Source organism: Streptopelia decaocto, assembly GCF_964273445.1.
Source record: "Streptopelia decaocto genome assembly, chromosome: 5".
NCBI classification, from domain to species: Eukaryota; Metazoa; Chordata; class Aves; order Columbiformes; family Columbidae; genus Streptopelia; species Streptopelia decaocto.
The window spans coordinates 46,893,523-46,910,921 of NC_138659.1; the positions used below are offsets into that span (position 1 = coordinate 46,893,523).

At 41.4% G+C, this 17,399-nt stretch overlaps 2 protein-coding genes across 2 annotated transcripts in view; both read right to left on the bottom strand.

Annotated features, from left to right (window-relative positions):
* NCOA4 (nuclear receptor coactivator 4) overlaps positions 1-17,399 on the bottom strand; it is a 397,571-nt gene that overhangs the window by 77,199 nt on the left and 302,973 nt on the right. The gene's annotated exons all lie outside the window — the stretch shown is intronic.
* On the bottom strand, positions 4,006-14,247 carry LRIT1 (leucine rich repeat, Ig-like and transmembrane domains 1; the record flags this gene model as incomplete). Its single annotated transcript, XM_082053866.1, has 4 exons — positions 4,006-5,248; positions 7,733-8,038; positions 11,119-11,585; positions 14,126-14,247. 4 exons carry the CDS (start codon positions 14,245-14,247, stop codon positions 4,266-4,268), a joined length of 1,878 nt encoding a protein of 625 aa, XP_081909992.1. The 3' UTR covers positions 4,006-4,265.

Sequence of the window (17,399 nt, forward strand, 5' to 3'; positions counted from 1 at the left end):
TCGTTCAGCATTTGAAGCAAATCGGAAAGGTGCAAAATCTCGGTAAGTGGGTGCCTCATGAGCTCACCAAAAATCAACAAACTCATTTTTTTGAAGTGTCCTCTTCTTCTACTCAACAACAACAACAAACCATTTTTTGATCTGATTGTGAGGTGCGATGAAAAGCGGACAGTATATGACAACCAGTGATGACAAGCTCAGCGGCTGGACTGAGAAGAACCTCCAAAGCACTTCCCAATGTCAAACTTGAACCAAAAAAAAAGGTGACGGTCACTGTTTGGTGATCTGCTGTTGGTTTGATCCATTCCAGTTTTCTGAATCTCAATGAAACCATTCCATCTGAGAAGTCTGCTCAGCAAATAGATGAGATGCATCGAAAACTGCAATGCCTGCAGCCGGCATTAGTCAATATAAAGCGCCCAATTTTTCTCCAAGACAACACCCGACTGCACATTGCACAACCCATGCTTCAAAAGTTGAACAAATTGGGCTACAAAGTTTTGCTTCATTTGCCATATTCACCCGACCTCTCACCAACTGACTATCACTAATTCAAGCATCTTGACAACTTTTTGCAGGGAAAATGTTTCCACAACCAGCAGGATGCAGAAAATGCTTTGCAAGGAATAAAAAAACTTACTTCTCATTACTAAAGGTGTGTCTGAGCCCAATTATAATGATTTAAAACTCACCATCCAAAACTGCAATTACTTTTGCACCAACCTAGTAATAACTTTGGGCATATTATTTCAGTTATATTCTGTACAGTTTCCTCATTTTGATAGGTGTTTTTCTCCAGATGCTTTTAAGAAAAAGAAATAACAATTTTTCAGTACGGTTCAGAGCTATTTTGATTCATTTTCAAAATACAATTACCTTATTTTTTAAAGCTTATCCTTAATTTTTCAATTTTACACTACTCTGATTTTCAAAATAAGTATAAAAAGACCATGTGGAAGGAGCAGCTTATCTTTGTTACATATCTCATGAAATGCCAATCAAGGAGTGGCCCACACTGCTCTCCAAAGCGCTCAGCTCAGGCAGCTGGTGCAAATCTGCGTAAAGGAGGTGGACTGTTACTTTATTTGTAATTATTACTAAAGTGGTCCATCACTCATCTGAGAAGCTTAATAGTAAAAGTAGGGAACATTGTATTCCAAGAGATTCCAAAATATATTACTTACAGTGCCAAAATATTAGAAATAGATCCCCAAAAGCAACAAATTGTTCAAAATCTGTCACAAAGAGATTATTAACAGAGGAAAAGTTTTCCAAGTAAAAAGAAAAACAAACAGTACAAAGGGTCAAAAAAAGGCTACCAATGCAGTAATTCTAAAAGATATTCAGATGTTTGTTTCAGTTCTTATAGCACATGTCTGTCTGAGGACTGTCTTCAACCGAGTAAGAAGTTTTTTCCAGGGATGAATATTCTCCTTGCCTGAACTCTGAGCCAGCTCCGTTCACATGTCTTGTGACCAAAGAGGGAAGCTTGCCTGAGCTAACCCTGCTGCAACAAGGTGCCTAACATCCCTGCAGTTAAAGCAACAACAACAAAGTCCAGTGAGGACTTTACATGCCTCATGCCACTGCAAATCTGACCCAGAGCCTTGAAGTCACATTCAGCAGAAAATCTATTTACTTAATGGTCTGAAATTTCACCTGCAGTTTAGCAAGTATAGCTTATACAAGTTTCTATCTATTTTCTATCTATTGCCTGTCTCGTGTGAAACATCAGTGCAGTAGAGAGGCTTGTTTTGGAGCCACAGCAGCTAAGATGTCAAACTATCAGGCAGTGAGAATAGTCCAAGGAAATACAAAAACCATGTTTGTTCTACTTGGGATCGCTATTTATTCAAAGTGCAAAAAATATCCAAGAGAGTCCGTAAAACTCAAGACATCCACAGTGTATGTCCCAGGATGACCTCTCCATCCTCCCCTCTTTGCAAGCAAAGAGCCACAGTGTTGGCCAAACCCTTGCCTTTTGCACTGCGGACTCACATACCCTGCGTTGCAGCACGCACCCAGGGAGTGGCTGAGAGCTGCTCCTCGCCAGGGCTGGATGCAGCAAATTAACCCAGCCCATGACTCCAGGCAACCAGAAGGTAAATACCTCTCATTCCCAGCTCCTGCAAACATGATTTACAGGAAAGGCCTCGGGCAGTACCTCCACTCCGCTCACTGTAGGAGAGCTTTAGGACAGCCTTGGTTCTTCAGGGCCAGCTTATTCATCCAGGAGGGTTTCTGCACAGCCCAGTGATACTGCTGCAGATGTGGGCAGGAATCAGGCTCAATAACACAGCAACTGTTGCAACTCATCCCAAAAACTGCTACTGGAACAATGTTTTTGTTCTACCTTGGAGAGACACTCTAAAAATCACCCTGGGAAATGCAACTGTATAAATAAATAATAGATCTATTGCATACCACATATTTCTTCAATTAATTTGTTGTATCAAAATATATAATTTTGCAAAACATTATTTGTAAACCTAAGAATCTATGCAGTTCAGTGACAGAATCAGCATGCATTATTTTATACAGGGACTGACAAATTCTCCCAACACAAGAAAAATTATCTATCATTAATGTAAGGAATACAGGGAGTCCTATTAGAAAGTATTGTAATACTATTACTAGTATTTATGTTGAGATCAAATGACTTGGTTTTTTGATCAGGACAAGTAATCTGACATAACTGAAACCCTTCTGTACAAGAAGGACTTGAAAAATCCATACAGGGCTCCATTCCAACCAAGGAATTTTGTTAACACACACTGTATATACCCATCCAGAACATGAGTGGAGATCCTTCCAATAAATTTACAAATATACGTTTCAAGAAAATTCAGAAAGCTTTATCAGTTATCTTTTCAACTTGGCCAGACCCCTCCCGTTCAACTTTTGGCATAACATATATAATTTTCTTTATGAAGAATAATTATTACACAGAGAAAAACTTTATATACAGTATTAGTACATGAGGAACTAGAGTGGAAAATTATACAGCTGGGAAGTGCTTTGTGATAAGCACACAGATCCAAACTCCAGTGAAGCTGCAAGACTTAAATAACTTATTAGCTCACCCTGCCTATGAAAGTACATTTAGAAGAATAGTAGACAGTTTTTTTCAGGGTTCTTGAACTTGTAAAATGTTTGAAACAGCAAAGTCCGCACTGGGCCTCTGCCACCACTGCTGCCATGGTAGAAGTATGGCTGATGTATGGCTAGCCAGCAATCTACCACTGCATCCCATACCCCTGCTCGGCATGATGCAAGGTATTTTCATGACCAAATCACAACTGTCTGGCTGAGCCCTCTGGTCTTCACCATCAGTTTTGTCAGTACAGCTGGCATCAATGCCAGGGCTGGTCTGGAAAATTTTCACAGAACTGTTTTTCAGTATGATTACAAAGCATTACAGAGTCACACACAATTTGCAGAGTCGGCTATCCTGTGATTTTAACTAGCACAGCTGCTATAAAACACACTGTACAAATTACAGTACAACTAGAAAATGCCAGCTAGGCCTGATCCTACAAGATCCTACAAGACCTGTGCAGTACTGTTGTCCAATAAAATCTTAAGAATAGTGTTTAGGGCCAAAATGCAATAAAAAAATGCTCTTTATTATGTATTCTTAGGAGTGGATTGGGTTTTGTCTCTTGATTTCTATCTCCTTTGTGCATTTATCTAAATTCAGAGCATAGAGCTGTTATTATGTTTGACATACTAGAAAGGGTTGCTGTACATCTGTGTTTAGTGATCTATTAAGCATCAAGCTGTATGTTTCATGCAAACATGGGGGATGTAAAAAGTGGTGAGACTCCCAGTCTTCACCTTCATAGATATTTATACTCAAATTACTAAACACTCCCCTGTTTGTCAACCAGAAGAACATCAACAGAGCTGAGAATAAAATACTTAGCATATTGCAGAAGGTACTAAACAACACCAAGTAAAGCGCACTCAGAAATGTTGCTTAACGTCCTCACACTCAGTGTGCACGCTTCATTTTACAAAAATAGAAGTGGTCCAGGAGAACGAGGCCATTATCACAGCTTTTGACTGGGTACAAAACAGCAAACCCAAAGTGGGAAGAGCAACTTGTTTCTGTGAAGCTTGGGCACCATCTGCCCTCTTGCAGCCTCCTCCAGAACATGTCACAGACAGAAGCATTGACAAGGTGGCCTGCAGTGCTGAAGCAGGGAGTCATATATACAGCCACATGCTTCCTCCTAGTGAGTTAACAATCAGCCTAGTTGCTATCAGCAGAAGTATTCATTAGGTTGCCCCTCTATCTTTGGTATTGCTTCTGAGTCCACACTGGATCGGGCAGACAGCAGCCTGTTTGACTCATCAGGGGTATGTCTACTCAAGTATTCTCCTTCCACACCTTTTGCCTTGGCCCCAGGAGACAGGCTTTCAAAGGTGACATAGGACTCCTGAATTTCCTTGGGTTTCCGCACAAAGCATTTTTTGCAGCGTCTTTTCAATGCTCCACAGCAGACCACCAGTGTCAGAGGAACAGCAATGACACATGCCACACTGATGACAACCACATTGATGAGCTTCTGGGTCCCTCCCGCACTGGCAACTTCATCTGTGGAAAATATGATGCATTGTTCCTTCCTGGGGATCAGCCCTTTCACACAGACACACATGATATATTTGGTCTTTGGCAGCAGCCCATAAATAGTGACCTTGGTCTTCCCTGGCTCTACATTGATTCGTCGCATGTCTCTCTCTCCAAAGATGGCGTAGAGGACACTGAACACTGTTGTGTTCTTTGCCAGAGGTGCCTTCCAGGCCAGGGTGATACTCTGGTCAGTGTCTCCTATCACCCTGACAGACCTCACTATTCGCTCCGGCTCCTCCTGACCTGTAGGTGGGCTCACCAGCAGGTTTCTGGGGTTGCTATCTTGTGCCATGTCTGGAAGGAGGCCCTCTCCGGTACCCACTCCAGCCCCCAGGGTAGGCACGGTGGAGGTGGTGATAACGTATCTCGCCACCAGTTTGTCATTGTAGGCAGCTGCCTCCATCCCGCTTGCCTTCCCGCTCCATGTGCTTTTGGCATTAGAGTTGGGGTCATCCGTGCTTTCTGAGTCTGTGATGATGAGAGAGATGAATGCCTCTGTTGCCCCCAGAAAATTCTTTGCTTTACAGATGTACTCTCCAGAATCGAGATAAGAGACTACAGGCAGGCCCAGAATAGACCAGCTCATCCCATCACTTGAAATCTCTTGGTGAACTGCAAGGAAGTAAAAATGTAAAATATATAGGCAATAATCAATAGAATTAATAACATGTTTGTAAAATGTTAAGATTAAATCAACCAAATGTCTGCTTGATACAGTAGAATTGTAATTATTTTTGCCACCAAGAACATTACCAAATCAAAGTAAATCCAAGAAAAAGGGACATGAACACTAAAATTAGGTTATGTTGGGATTTACACTGCTTCAGACCAAATATATGTGAAGCACTGATGCTATTTTCTCCCAACTGATGTACAGTTTGAAAACAGAGCAGGAAAGGTTCTTCCATTAAAAACAGAAAAAAAAGCTTAAAAGCTCTTATGTAGGTACAATACTTAAAAGAGTGGAAGGAGTGAGTGGTAACACAACCTAGTTGAACGTTAGATGCACTTCTCTCACTCACAGAAACTACAAACAGCGGGAGGTCTTCTAAAAATTTTATATGGACTAGTTTAGAGGGTATGCAGAAAAAACAGCTGAAAAATAATATCCCTTTTACTCCTAAATTAATGCAGTTTTTATATTAGGTCAAACACACAAAAGTCTGATCATTTACCACTGAATGATATGTACACAGCTGAGTGCTGATTTTCTCTCTTGGTCTACAAGGAGGCTAAAATTAGCTTTATTTTCCTTTTTCTATTCATGCAGGAAAAAAAAAAAAAGGAGCTGGGATCATGCAGGAGGGTAAAATACCTTCTTCATTATTTAACCAGCCTCCTTGGGATGAGCACATACTATCTTTCCCATTGAAAGGTAAACCAGGGAGATGTCTGAAAGGCAAAGGTAAGACAGGATACAAACTTCTCCCAAGCCCTCATGGGGTCAGCATCCAGCCTTGGCAACCAGGGCATGTTCCAATGGTAGTGTAATACAATGCCAGAAGAAGTTACTTTTTCAGTTTAAGTATTTACTGAATGGGTATATTAAAAAACATAAAGTTACCAATCACCCTACAGTACTTCCCCATACATACAGACTGTGGGCTGTTGCTCACTCCTTTCTATTCAGAACACCAACATTTCAGACATATTATAACATTGGCACAGAAGCTGCCATTGCTGAGAAATAATGTATATTTTCAGCCAACTTTTTATTGAAAGGTGTTAAAATTTTATTTAATGGGGCACAAAACACATCATTCTCAGTTGTAGCTCAAAGCAAACTCAACATATGCTTTCAGGAAAGCATCCTGTTTGGTTTTTGTTGCTTTTCTTTTTTTTTGGGGGGGGCTCTCTTTCAAATGTAGGAATGTTCACAGCGCAACGGATGGACATAATAATTATGAAGAGCAGCTCTGCTACATCCTGCACATTGTGCACAACACAGCAATGACTTGTGAAGATCCCCAAAATTATATTTATTACAAGTGGTTCTACTGCTGTGTAAGAAAAATGCTCTCTCCCCTGTTTCTGTGCACCGAGGAGCCCAGTAACACTTTGAAAAGCAGACCCCATCATTAGCGAGTTTAGACACTCTGTGACAGTCAGAGCCAGGCCTAGGAGATGGAAGCATTCAGGGGAGGTTGGAGGGATGAAGGTTCAGATCTTGATCTAAAACCTCTTGGGCAAAAAGCTAAGGACGACTGCCTTGAGTACAGCAAAGGTTTCTTCCCTAAATTCCCCACACGTTAAAGGACCAACATTGCAATTTTAAGTCCAGATATTCCTGCAAATTGAAATGAAAACATGATGGTTGATCACAAAATCAGTGGTTGGTTGAAGGTTTCCCTTACAAGAGGGGCGAGCACAGAAAACGGACACAGTCAGTGTTTCTCCCATGGAGCATTTTCCCAAGAAACCTTGTCAGTCCATTGGATATGAACCATTTATTGGAAGCACTGTCACTGAAGTTTAGTGGCCTTTTAATCTTTTAATATATCACTAATGTTGCATGTTTGCAACCTTTTCTTTCTTTGTTACAGTACATTTGAACCCCAGTTGAATTCATAACAGATCTCTCTGCCAGAGATCTTTATGAATGGATTAAGAGCAGCTCACCATTAGTCTCAAAGACCCATAAAACAATTCAGTGGGAAGCCTTTTAAGTGACTTAATAACTAAACAACTAACACAAAGCAGCCTCTTGCTACAGCTGGATATATTTCATTTCTTCAGCTCCAACAGACTCGCAGAAAACCACTTGACTTGTCTCATCACTACCACAATTGTTACGAAACAAAGCACATCAAACTTTTTACACATGATGTTGTATACATTTATCTGATGACATTTACATCAACATATACATAACTTTATAGTCGACAGAAAACCATAATGCAATAATGAATTATACACAATACTATTGTGAATTATAGTATCTTAATTTTTTATCACTTTCTTTTTGGTGGTCTTTTGTCAGTGGGAAGGATCAGTTGTCAATATAAGTTTCCATTTGCTGAACAGCCTGTAGAAAATAAAGATGTAGGTCTCCCTCACCCAGTCCATGTGTACATGAAAAGCTTAAACCAAACCCACCTGTGCCATTTAGTTGAGCACCATCAGCCCTTCTCCAGCTGAGCTCAGGAATGGGCATCCCTGTTGTCCCACATCGTAGTAGCACAGTGCTGCCCAGGATGGTCTTTACTTTGGCCACGGATGTATGTACAACGGGGCTTTGACACTTCCTTAGCTCGACTTGGCTGAAGGAGACTCCTGCAAGGCTCCGGGGGGTGAAGCATTTCAGCCTGGGCTCAATGAACGCTATGTTAGGAGACTGGAAATTTAGGAAATGGACCATTTCATACAGACTGCAGTCACATACCCAAGGATTGTCTTGCAAGCCTGTCAAAATCAAACAGAGTACTAGGTCACTCCAACAGCACCTTTTGTTTCTATTTTTCAGCAGAACAAACTGTGATAGGCTCCTAATCTGCCCTGGTAAGGACTGTCTGTGCATACGCAGGATATGTGGGAAAGTGGGGGTTGCCCTGACAGCCTCCTGATGCTGTTGGCTGAGACTGAAGGATCCCATGTTTACTATAATGGAAAAAATGTGGCTTGCTAATGGATCTAAAAATCTGGCCTTGAAATCATTATTCTTTAAATCCAAACCAACATTATTCATGGTTTATTTGTTTTGGAGTGTGGATTTTTTTTCATATGAAGAAACCATGGAGTCTCTTCCTTAGGCTAGGAAATTCTCCCTACAGGAGATTATTAAAATATTAGACAGATTATCATGCCAACTGTCAGGCCTGCAATAGGTATAGGTGATCCTACTTGACTGTAAGAGGCCTATTCCAGTCCATAATTCACATTTGATAAAACAAAAGAACTGTTTTAAGGAGTAGATTGAAGAAGCAGATTGTCATGGTATAGAAAAAGAACACAAATAGACAATAACTATATTAAGAATATACACGTAGAAGGGGATATATTGAAGAATACACTCCTGTTTCAGAGTCCCAGAACGTTTCTCTATTTCTTTTTTCTGCTATTTCAGTGTGGGTTTATTGAACTGAAATTCTGAAAAAAATGAGACATTATTAAGAATAGACCTGTGAAGATGGTACTGAAAAAGCAAAATCAGTACTAGAGCAATGCAGGAACAGAAGTTGCTGTGTTCTGATGGAATCTGTGTCAACCTGCTTACAAATATTCACATTCACCAGTCCTACGGACAGTTTATGGTCTCTGATGACTTTACCTAGCAGAATTGGCACGGGGGATATTTATACCATCTAACTAACCCCAGACATGGATATGAAACCCAAGCCAGGAGCACAATGTCCCAGGCCTCCTGCCTGCCACAGGAGTGAGCCCTGCTCCCTCCAAGGGGGCTTCACCTCTTTTCTGCAGGCAGCCCAAGGACATGGCTCAGGGCTGGCAACTGCCTGAAACTGAAGTACTAATACTCCCTTGATTGCTGGCAGGAGGAAATGACAGCTGCCCACCCTGAGGTCAGTTGTTTTATGGCATTTTTGCTAGATGCTTACTTCTGATTCCATGCACTAGATAACAACTTGTTCCAGATTCCCTTAGCAGGTGCCCCAGCTCCATTTGATGCTGTGGCACCCCCAAATCCCCACTGAGCCCTTTGATGCCCTGCACAGCACAGTCCTGTGGGCTCACATGGAGAATCCTCATGTGCAAAAGCTTGTAGCCTGGACACTATCAGTCAACAAGCTACCGCTGGAAGACTTCTTGAAGTAGTCTAAACGCAAGAGCTCTGAAGAAGAGTCACAATGATGCACTGTAGACAAAGGAAGGGAGAGGGCTGACTCTTCATTATTCAAGGATTTTTTTTATGCCTCCATGAGAAACAGACATGGGCAGAGTGAAACAGAAACATGCAGCTGTGTTCTCCCATTCTGCTCTTGTGAGGGACCTGCGTTTCATATACCCGGTCCCTATCGGTGTCAGCAGAATAGGACTTAGAACATGGAGTGTCTATACATTACCACATTAATCTTAGTATTTTACTCATCTGCCTACATGATTTTTTTAGGATCCTGGTACAAACAGCCTGTGCACAGCTGGCTATGTAAACACTCAGGTTGGTTACGAGCGTCAAGGCATGATATGTTCTTCTTGTCAAAATACTCTCCTAATCTATACTGGATGGAATAACATTTTTATATGTAACTTGACTCTAAAAAAATGAATAAAGAAAAGAGTATGATCTAGGCAGTGTCTTGTCATGCCACAAATTAAACCAGCAATCCCAACAGCCAGCTTTGGCTTAAAGAACTTGATACCACATCTGGCAAAAAAAAGATGATGAAACATCTGCTCTTTTCCTGATGCTAATGAAACCTTAAACAACATCTGCCAAGGACACTAAAAGCTTTGTAGGTAGAAATTTTAATATTTTTAAGCTGTTGTATCTCTTTCCACTGCAATCTGGTTTTAAAAACTTTAATTCCCCAAATTTATCCAAATAACAAAGAGTAACAAGTACTTCCCAGAGTGAGAGAAAACGTGCAGTGTCTCTGGTGAGATTATCAGCAAGTGTCTGAACTCACATCCATGGCTCTAGAGGCAGCACACGCAGATGCACACAGCCTGCAGATCAAGCAGGAGCTGGGTCAGCTCATAGCAAGTGAAGACAGCAGATGGCAACAACTCTGAACCATCATTGACTTGCTGTGGATTTGAATCAGTGCTCGATGACTAAAAGGCTGAGTAGTAATCCCTTGAACTAGTAAATGTGCTCAAAACCTCATCTGGGGATAGTGCAACTCAGAGAATTCAAGACAGTCATCTGTAATATGCCCTCTGACACAAAACCAGACAATTGCCTGGAGGCCACACTTATGAGGAGCTCAGAATTGTCACCAAAAAGTGGATTCTTGTAACTTTATACCTGCTCTTGAAGGTAACACTGTCTTAGTGGCTTTGGGGGAACTAGGGTTTAATTCTGTGTGAACAGATAAACAAGGCTCTGGAAAGAGACACACACTGGGAAAACTGTTAGTCCTGACCCAGATGTTATGCTCAGTGGCAGCTTTATTCCTCTTTAATTGGGACATAATAAATATCTTTTACTTAATGCTGCTTAAAATGGATCAATACCATAGTAACTGTTATTAGAAAACAGCACATGAACAATGTAGCACTCTAATCATATTTATATTTCTGTCAAAAATGGCAGTGTCAATAAATAAAAAGGGTTTGAGCCAAAATCATCAGTTTTGTGTCACAAGGCTTAAAAAGTGAGGGATTAATTTTATGGTGTAATAAGCCAGGGGCTGGCAGCCTGAGGTGAGTTTGTTAATACATAAATGAATTTGGATACTTTATATGGGGTATTGAATTAGCAGTATACTTGCTATGGTAACCAGAGTGGGTGAAATTTCTGCAATAAGATGTGGAGCTCTTGTCATTTGTGCCCCCTGTGAAATGACAGGCACCTCTCTTACCTAGGATGATCTTGGAGTTATCATTGGGGAAGTAAGGAACAGTCTGGAGGCTGGCCCAGGTGGCAATAAGAGCCTGAGGAAGAGTCATTAGCTTGTTGCTAGACAGGTCCAGGTATGTGATATTCTTGATATAACGTGCAGCATCTGGAGGGATTGAGGTAAGTTCATTGTTGTGTAAATCCAGAAGCCTTAGCTGTGGCATGTCTGCCAGGGTTTCCCAGGGGAATGATATTAAGTCATTCCCATCCAGCCTTAGCTCCTGCAAGCGACGGAGGCCCTTGAAGGTGATCCCGCTGAGGCTGGCCAGGGAGTTATAGGGCATCCAGAGGTATTCCAGGTTGTGGAGCGCATGGAAAGCCTCTCCTGGCACTCTGCGGATGGCTGTCTTTTCTATCCGAAGCTTGGATGTATCTACAGGGATGTTCACAGGAGTGAGGGTCATCTCTGGGTCATTACACAGCACTGTCCTGGTGGGGGAACACAAACACAGGCATGACTTTCTTATATTTTGAAAAGGTTTTGAAACTTTATTTTAAAGCAAGATTTTTATCTGCCTTTCTTTTTTTCACAAGCTTTCTTCTTGTCATTTCTTCCTTGCTACTGATCTCTATATCATCGCCACAAGTACATCAACTTGCAGTAATTCATATGTACTCTCCGACTGTAGAAACTATAGTGTTGTGCCTCTCCTGGAGTGGTATGAGTCTGAGTCTGAGTCTGGCCCATATAGCATTTCTGCTTCTTTTTTTTTCTTCAATTTTTTTAGAGTATTTATGATAGACAGCAGTGACAACATTCATGGATAACAGAGGATTCTAGTGCATGTTAAAACAAAAGGATCCATAACTGAACAATAAAATACATACAAAAAGAAGCCTTATTGAAGCGTGGGATGGCAGGAAGTAATATAGATTAAATACAGCACAGGATCTTTGGTTTGTGAAATGAGGATAAGAAAGTCAGATAACAACTCACTGGAAATATACTACAGCAAGCTCTGCTTTACTATGAAATAGTTGGAAAGGTGAGTACAAATGGTAGCAGTCACCGCACTGCAGGCATGTACAGTTATGAAAGTGCAGAAAATTAACATTTTGGAAAATGCTATATTAAAAGACAGGCATATTTACATGTCTTATCATTCCTTCCCATTTCTAATTTTTAGAGATCAAATCATGAAAACCCTATGCTGCATTTTCGCAGCCTTCATACAAGAAGCTGTGACTTCAACTTTGCCAAGATGTGGGATTATAGATAGCCATGAGGAATGGAGTGAGACAATAGATCTCTCAGACTGCACTTTAATTTGCCTATCAGCAAGGAAAGACAAATTCTTAACAAAACACAAAACCACCTTGCAAAAGGTAACAGGTTACATAGGTATGTCCCATACCACATGCTAAACAAGATACCGCAAGAAATATAATGTGATCAGTCAAATAACATTTTCTTACCATACTGCCTGGCTGATAAATAGAATACTACAAAGCTGCCCAAACCAGATTGACTTTGGCTGAAAGCACTTATTCTTCTGCTATCAACGAAAACAAATAATATCACTGTACTGCTTATGCAAGTTTCCTGGAGTTAAATGTTATTTGAGCCTACAGTTAAATTGTTGATTTACAATCAAAGCATAGTACATTACTCTAACCCAGAACTTTTATTGTGGCATTCAATGCTACCCACACTCAGCTGAAAGTCGAGATTTTTAGGAAGAAAAAAAATCTATCATTAAGAAAAATCCAGAAATTCTCTTTCAATAAAACCTTTTTTTGTATGCACAGGCATGACACAAAATGTTTGGTAACAGAGACACTATGGCAGTAAAACAGTATGTTCCTCACAGTGTCCCTAAACTATGTCAGTGAGCACTAACCATTTAATCTATGGGATAATCTCTTTCTACTAGTTAGAAATATGAATCATAATGCAGGAAAAAGAGGTGACATTATGCTCCTTAAGGGACTAATGGATATTTGCTTTATTATCTTACCAAAACACACTACAGCTTTTTAGAGTCACTGAGAGGAAGTTCCCCTGGGAACTGTGACATTTATGGAGCAATAATTGGCTCGCCTGCTATTGCACTCCCTTTTAACAATTGTAGACTATTTGTGTCTCTACCACGCTTCTTACTGGGGAAGTTTCTGATATTAACTCTATAGTACCATAAAAAATATAAGAAAGTAGCTGTATTTCATGGGGATTCAAAATATAGGGGACAGCCTTTCATTTCAGTATTGTAGTCTTGTCTAGAAAAAATTTCTTCAAAAGGATTTTGCAAATACTTTATCACAAAAGACCTTCTACTGTGGATCACACCTTATAAAAAATGTAGCCTGTATTTCATTAAGTCGGATCATTAGTTTGTAATTAACCTTCAGAAAGACTTTTAAATTCAGTCCTCCAGAGAAATGTTTGTACAATGGCATTGCATTAAAAAATGGGTGTCCTTCTGGTCTGGTCTTCTTTAATGGAAAGTTTCCAGTCTGAGAATTATCTTATTTTTTTTATTATTATGACCTTTTTCTTTTTGGTTCATTCTCATCCAGAGTCTATTACTTTGCCTAAAATCTCCAACTGAAGGATTCTTTAAGTAAATGGAATTGCAGTTTTTGTACCACAACATAAACCAAATCTAGTTACACTTTAGAAATAAACCAGTAGAGCAGAATAAAGCCTTTTAAAACTAGCATTTACAGCATAAAGGTTCAAAAAGAAAAAAGTTTAAATTTTATTCCCTTTTTGCCATTGCAGCAGCAGTAATTATGTCGCTTCTGTTCTCACAGAGGAGATGCCCAAATGCTTTCTCTGAAATCAGCTTACTGTGTTTTCAGAAGCTAATCCTCTGCAAATAAAGCTAGAGCACAAAGCAACTGGAAAAATAATGGACACGAATCTGGACATGGTATTTTCTCCTCCAAGCATTCTTACAGAAGAGAAGACATAAAATCCCTGATGCTCAGAGGAAGAGCGGCAACCCCCCGGGAGACCATTGGCATACCTGGCTTTTGTCCCCTCGCTGAGGCTGTGGAAGGCGCAGCTGCACTGCGATGGGCACGAGCCACCCGCCCATGGCAGCCCTCCGAGCATGAAGCAGCAGAACAAACTCACCACGATCCACATGGCTACCTGTGCATGGGAAGGACACCTGGGCACTGGACAACGTGAAGGGTTTCACCTATTGTTTTATCCATTGACTGCTCACATCTTGTTAACTGCCTTTCGTTTTCAGCTGCACTGTGATCTCCCAGCCCTCGCTGAGTCCATCAGATAAAAAAGGATAGGCAGGGATTAAGGATGGGGACTTGAGTTATTTTCATGAAGGTGCTTATTGCTTCCTGGAACCGTACAGACAGCATTTCTTCCCTCGGGGAGCCCCAACAAAACACCCTCCTTGGGCAATCTGTGGCTCTTGTGCAAGAAAAAAGCAAACATACTTTTGGGGACCTGCATCACAGGCAAGATAACTGTTATCTGACTAGGAATTAGCAACAAATTACTGCTTCACAGGGAACTGGGAATACTTAAACCGGTTTCTTGTGCTATGGAACGTAAGCCTCCTATATAAGAATACTGAAAACATACAGTGATACAATTAGAAAGCTTTATTTTCTTTTTAAAACTTTTAGTTTGATCAAGAAATTATTGAACTGTTGGCAGCATGCCTGATATTAATGAACAATAATCCAATAAATATGCACATATTTCAGTTTATATCGGGGCTAGCGCACATCTGTAGGACCGAGCACCGTGCTATGACTTGCTGATCCAGCAAAGCCCAGCTGTGGGACATTTTTGGGTGTGTCGCCTGATGCAGGACCATGGACAGCTTCAGGAATGCTAAGAAAAGCTCAACTCTGTCTTAAGCAAAGGCCAGAGTGGAGCATCAAATTAATTTTGCCCACTCCCCTTGAAGACAGTTGTTTCTCACCCATTAGCAAAGGCAGCCATAATTGCAAACTGATGGAGACCACCCATGTTTTCAGCAGTCTTCATCTGACTCCAAAGAACACAATACATGTGAGAAAAGCTGAGTCCAAATATGCAAAAATATAAAGCTTAAGAAGTTGCTTCTTGAGACAGGAGCATAATTCTGTTCATACTAGCAAGGACATCTCAGGTTTATATAGACTATTTTCTGTTGGGTACAAAACTGTATCAATCACTCAATCACTCATACCACAGATGTGTAACACTCCCTTAAAAAAAAAAGCTTTGGATAAACTAATAGATGATTACTTTCAACCTGATCAGATTGCTACTCCCCCACTTCCCAGCCATACTACATTACAGCTTCGGTAGAAAAAAATTACCCTTGTGTCAGACACAAAACAGAAGACACAAGTTAAAAGTTAACAGAAATGAGGATTAACTGAATGCAGCTGAACAGCTAGTGATAAAGCACTAACCAGATAATACTCCTTCAGCAATGCTTTAGGAAAATATTTCTTTTCCAGTTCTGCAGCTCAGGAAAGCCTCAGTGTCCAGCAGTGTTCCAGGGGAGAGTCCCAGATGCCTCACTCCAGTGTAAAACATGAGCAATTCTACTAAAATCCTGGACCCTATTAACTCAATAGGAACTCTGCCATCTGCTTTACCCAAAGAAATGGGAGTGTGGGATCAAATGTGGCTGATTGAGGCAGAAACCGCCTGGCATCCTGCTGGCCTTTCACACTGGCCACTTCCCAGCTTCCCTTTGCTTAAGGTCAGAGAAAAAGGGGAATTACAACGACAAAGATTTCTCTAAAAGGAGGGGGGGGGGGATCTTAATTATAGTCAAATTAATTAGAAAAAGTGCTCATAGTCTCTTCTGTCAGTGTTTGAAGATGCCACAGCTCTCCTGTCCACCTAAATTCAGATTTCCCTAGGAGAGAAGTATAGTTCTGCACCTTTTTAAAAGCCTAATTGTATCTATAGCTGCCCTTCTGCAGAGATGCACAGAAGAAACAAACCACATGAACTGCCATAAAGCCAGGGAAGAAACAGGAACAATTTCACCCAAAAGACATTTTGGAGGTTACAAGAAAACATTTTTTAAAAAGAGAGCAAACAAACAACAAAAACAGAAAACTACCACAAAGCATTCCACATGCAAACATTCCACTTGAGAGTGCTATGACAGACAGATGTTCTGAAAAGCTGCTGTGGATGTTACACCTCAAAACTCAAATCTCGTCCATGCTTGTGCAGCCATCTCAGATCCCTAACAAAAGACTAGTCCAAGGCAGCTGTCAGGATAGACAAGATGTTCCAAAATAAGTGTGACCTGGGAAACCTGAGTTGCCTATTGCTGCAGCTGGTCTCTTCTGTTGGCAACAGAGGGAGTCAAGGGAGCCCAGTTCACCAGCTAAGCTGGGTGCAGAAGCCTACATGGTGTTAATGGTTGGTTTTATAAGACACCAGTCCGGACACTGTCACGTGGGAAAGGTTTATCTCGCAGGGGCAAAAGGATGCTGGGGCAGGAATTAGCTGGGCTCATTTGGAGAGCTTTAAACTAGGCTCGAAGGGGGATGGGGTTGTAGCTGGGCTTGTCCCAGTGGGGCTGCATTCTAAAACTGATGAGGACCGGGTGGCCTCCTATGCCCCTAGGGAGAAACTGGTGTGCTCTGCTCGCTCCCTGAAATGCCTGTATACCAATGCGCGCAGCATGGGGAATAAGCAGGAGGAGCTAGAATCCTATGTTCGGTCAGGAGATTATGATCTGGTGGCAATTACAGAAACATGGTGGGACAGTTCACATGACTGGAATGTGGTCATGGATGGCTATGCCCTTTTCAGGAAAGACAGGCCAGCCAGGCGTGGTGGTGGAGTTGCTCTCTATGTGAGAGAGCAACTACAATGTACTAAATTCTGCCCAGGAGCGGATGAAGAGCGAGTTGAGAGTGTATGGGTCAGGATCAAGGGACAGGCTGGCAGGGCTGACACTGTTGTGGGCGTCTGTTACAGGCCACCAGATCAGGCTGAGGAAGTTGATGAGGCCTTCTATGGGCAGCTGAGAGTGGCCTCACAGTCACAGGCCATGGTTGTTGTGGGTGATTTTAACTTCCCTGATGTTTGCTGGAAGGACCATTCAGCCAGCCAGCCACAGTCCAGGAGGTTCCTCCAGTGCATTGATGATAACTTCCTCATGCAGATGGTGGAGGAGCCGACTAGGAGAGCAGCACTGCTGGATCTCATACTCACTAACAAGGAGGGTCTGGTCGAAGCAGTAAAGGTTGAGGGCTGCCTGGGTTGCAGTGACCACGAGATGGTGGAGTTCAGCATCTCGTGTGGCA